The sequence below is a fragment of the Triticum dicoccoides genome, chromosome 5B (assembly GCF_002162155.2).
Source record: "Triticum dicoccoides isolate Atlit2015 ecotype Zavitan chromosome 5B, WEW_v2.0, whole genome shotgun sequence".
NCBI classification, from domain to species: Eukaryota; Viridiplantae; Streptophyta; class Magnoliopsida; order Poales; family Poaceae; genus Triticum; species Triticum dicoccoides.
The window spans coordinates 718,469,854-718,472,934 of record NC_041389.1 but is presented as its reverse complement, the minus strand read 5'-3'; the positions used below and the strand labels follow the sequence as shown (position 1 = coordinate 718,472,934).

General features: G+C 43.7%; 1 protein-coding gene across 3 annotated transcripts in view; it reads right to left on the bottom strand.

Annotated features, from left to right (window-relative positions):
• LOC119312943 (F-box/FBD/LRR-repeat protein At1g13570-like) overlaps positions 1–2,072 on the bottom strand; it is a 3,153-nt gene extending 1,081 nt beyond the window's left edge. The window contains exons 1-4 of one of the 3 annotated variants that reach the window (XM_037588737.1): positions 1,969–2,072; positions 1,405–1,785; positions 449–1,309; positions 218–361 (exon numbers count right to left, since the gene is read on the bottom strand). In XM_037588737.1, coding sequence (XP_037444634.1) covers positions 218–361; positions 449–1,309; positions 1,405–1,779 — 1,380 coding nt within the window. In that variant the 5' untranslated portion in view covers positions 1,780–1,785; positions 1,969–2,072. Of the gene's footprint in view, positions 1–217; positions 362–448; positions 1,310–1,404; positions 1,786–1,906 lie in introns of all 3 variants that reach the window. The other 2 variants (XM_037588736.1, XM_037588735.1) reach the window with 2 other exon arrangements.
• Positions 2,073–3,081: the final 1,009 nt, after the last annotated feature.

Here is a 3,081-nt window from a genome sequence, read left to right as displayed (position 1 = left end):
TCCAAGACAGTATGTGCAACAACAAAGATAAAAAGAAATTGTCCAGCATAACTTGGCTCATCACGTTTTATACTCAGACAAATATGCTTTTCAGTTGTAAGCATGACATTTCTATGGTTAAAATATGAGATGTGTAGTGCCTTGACAGAAGCTATAATGTAGTAATACTAATAAGAAATGTATAGACTATCAGCCAAAAAACCATATGGGTACTTACGTGCAGCTCTAACTTTTCAATTAAAGGAGCAGACCTCAGAAAAGAGACCAACGACAAGCTGTCGAATTCTTTGACATAGGCCAACCTCAATTGTAAGTATGTCATCCGAGAAAACTTGCATGGGTAAGACATCAAACAGGGAACCTGAAAGATAGAAAACCAAAAGGTCATGCCACGATAATATAATATAATGGGATGATCCACGATATAAAAGATGGTTGAAGAGCAAACCTCTGGTGATTTACAGCCTGCATTGAGGGTAAGATGTTGCACACTTGTAAGAACTTTAGCAAGCACGGTAATAGTGTGCTCAAGAGTGTCTCCAAAATAATATATGTTTGCAAATTTCAGTTCCGATGATTTACCGAGGTCAATAGGCACCGCCACTCCTCTGTATTCGAAAGTCGCAAGGTTCACGGCATGGAATGCTATATTTTTTAATCTGCAGGAAGCAATTTTCAAGTATAGCAGGTGAGGCAGTGGGCCGTTAACCTTTAGTTCACCATTGAAATGGCATCTAACAATACTCAGCCACTCTAGGTTACAGCAGTTTGACAACATATGTTGAATATCCTTCCCACTGACATTCACTATGCTCAGATCAAGCTTCCTTAGGTTAGGGAAACCACTAAAATGCATTGGTGGCTGGAAATCTACAAAGCTAAGATGAAGTTTCTGTAGACGGCATATACTGTCCTCGTCTAAAAGCTCAAATGGAAATTTGTACCGATCAACACAACCTGGGGGTTGACGCTGTTCTCGTGCTAAATCAAAAACTAGTGCCTTTGTCCGTGATGATACAGCAAAACGAAACCAATTATCAAGATGTTCAACCAACATCTGGTTCAACTCAATTTTGATTTCAAGCTCTTCAACCAACTTGCCACTGCACTGTCCCAGGACCCTATTAACAATGTGACTGAACACTAGATTATACACTCTTTTCTCATGATTATTCTTGCCACATATTTTATTTCCATCGAAACTCAGCTTAGGACAAACCGTCCACAAGTATCTCCATTTCCTTGATACGGCACTGGTTCTTACAGCATCTTCCAGAGGCAACTTTGATAAAATTGTGCATAACACGTCCTGCAGAACAAAAAATATAATGTAGTTGCACACAAGTAGAAACTAGTAATCCGCGACCAACAGACGGGCTGGAGCACGAGATTTTAGCGTGGTACCTCTGGAAGGTCTCCAAGCAGATCAATCGCTGGTTCCTCTGCGTCGTGACGGATGTAGTCAGACAAAACTCCACAGATGAGAATGCCACACAGTTTGAATGGATCGTTTCCTGTAATTCCCTTGTCATGGATTGCTCCGCAAACCAGAATGCTCAGCAGCTGGAACCGGCTGTCGACTATCTGCTCTTGACAGAATGCTTCACTACTTACTATATGCTCAGACATAGCCCTGAAAGCCAGAATGCTCAGCGGTTCAAACTGACGGCCTGCTATCCTGCTGCTGCTGCTGGTGGCTCCTGGGTGGAGTTGCTCCTGGTGATGGCAATGATTCGCCACTGCAGTTGTTCCAGGCATGAAAGTGAGAATGTTCCCCATTGTAAACTGCAAAACACAAGGAGAAGCCCAATTAAAACAGAATTTTCTCTAACAAGTTTTCAGAAGAAGTCAAGCCCCCTAGCCACCCCCCAAAACAAACACAAAAACAAAAAGTTGCTTCTTTTACTGGGGACAAGGGCGGATCCGGTGTGCACCAAGAATTTCTCGATGGCGTCAATGGAGTTTAACCTCGGAAAGCAGAGGCCGGAATTGCGGACCGGGCAGGGGGGAGGGAAACGGCGATGGCGGCGCGTGAAGGGCAGAGGGGGTGTGCGGTGCAGCGGAGGAGGAGAGGTAGGGCACCGGCAGCGACAGGTCGAGCCGCGGTGGGCCTCGGTCGGTCGGTCGGACTGAGGAGAGTACGGCGAGCCTCGGCGGGGAGTAAAGAGGCGTACCGGCGGCGAGTAAGACAAGGAAGGTATCCGAGGAAAACGATGGGGATTTCTGGTCCACTTCTTTTCGTCTTTTTCTTTTATTTTTTTAGCAGCTTATTAAGCACAATCCAAAAAGAACTCTAAATTTATTTGTGTCACATCTTAATTTCAAAGTCCACAAAAAGTAGTCATGTATAAAAATCCTATCTTTTTATACATGTGTCACATCTTAATTTCACATCTTCTCTGGGTAAGGGGATCTTCCCGGATTCAGTTTAAAGTTAATCCTATTTTTTTCAAAAATAGTCATGTATAAAAACCAAACCATTATTATAGGGCAAACAAATCATTATTATACGGTGAAATGTAACTCCACAAAAAGAAATGTGCCGGTCGTCCCTCCAGAAAAAGTTTCGCTCCACCCGACCCCTCACTCGCATTGCCTCTTGCACTTGCGTCCTCTCACAAGCATAGCAATGGTTCCACACGCCCTCTTTCGATGATTAATACACTACCGATCTTACGACCTACATGATGCCGTGGAAGACAGTAGAGGGAAGGGCTGGTGCCTCAAGAGATCTCAATAACCATGACAGTGACGCGGTGGTTTTCCCTGGATTACCCTTAGATGGGTAAATAAAATTTCATACCTCATGTTTGTGGAGTTCTATTAATCAAGGGAAGAATCATAATGAGGTGGATCCAATCTACTAAAACCTAGGTTCTAGGCAAATAAAAATCAGATGCTCTTCTGGGACTCGCCTACCCTTTGTATAGGTTGATTTGTGATGGTAATTAAGTAGGTATCGTCGGAAGGGGAACATATTTCCTTTAATAGTTGAAATCATGACTTAGCGCCCACGTCCTTATCCCTCCCGAGTATGCGCCTATGTACGACTAGGTATAGGACCCGTGGGACACTAGACAC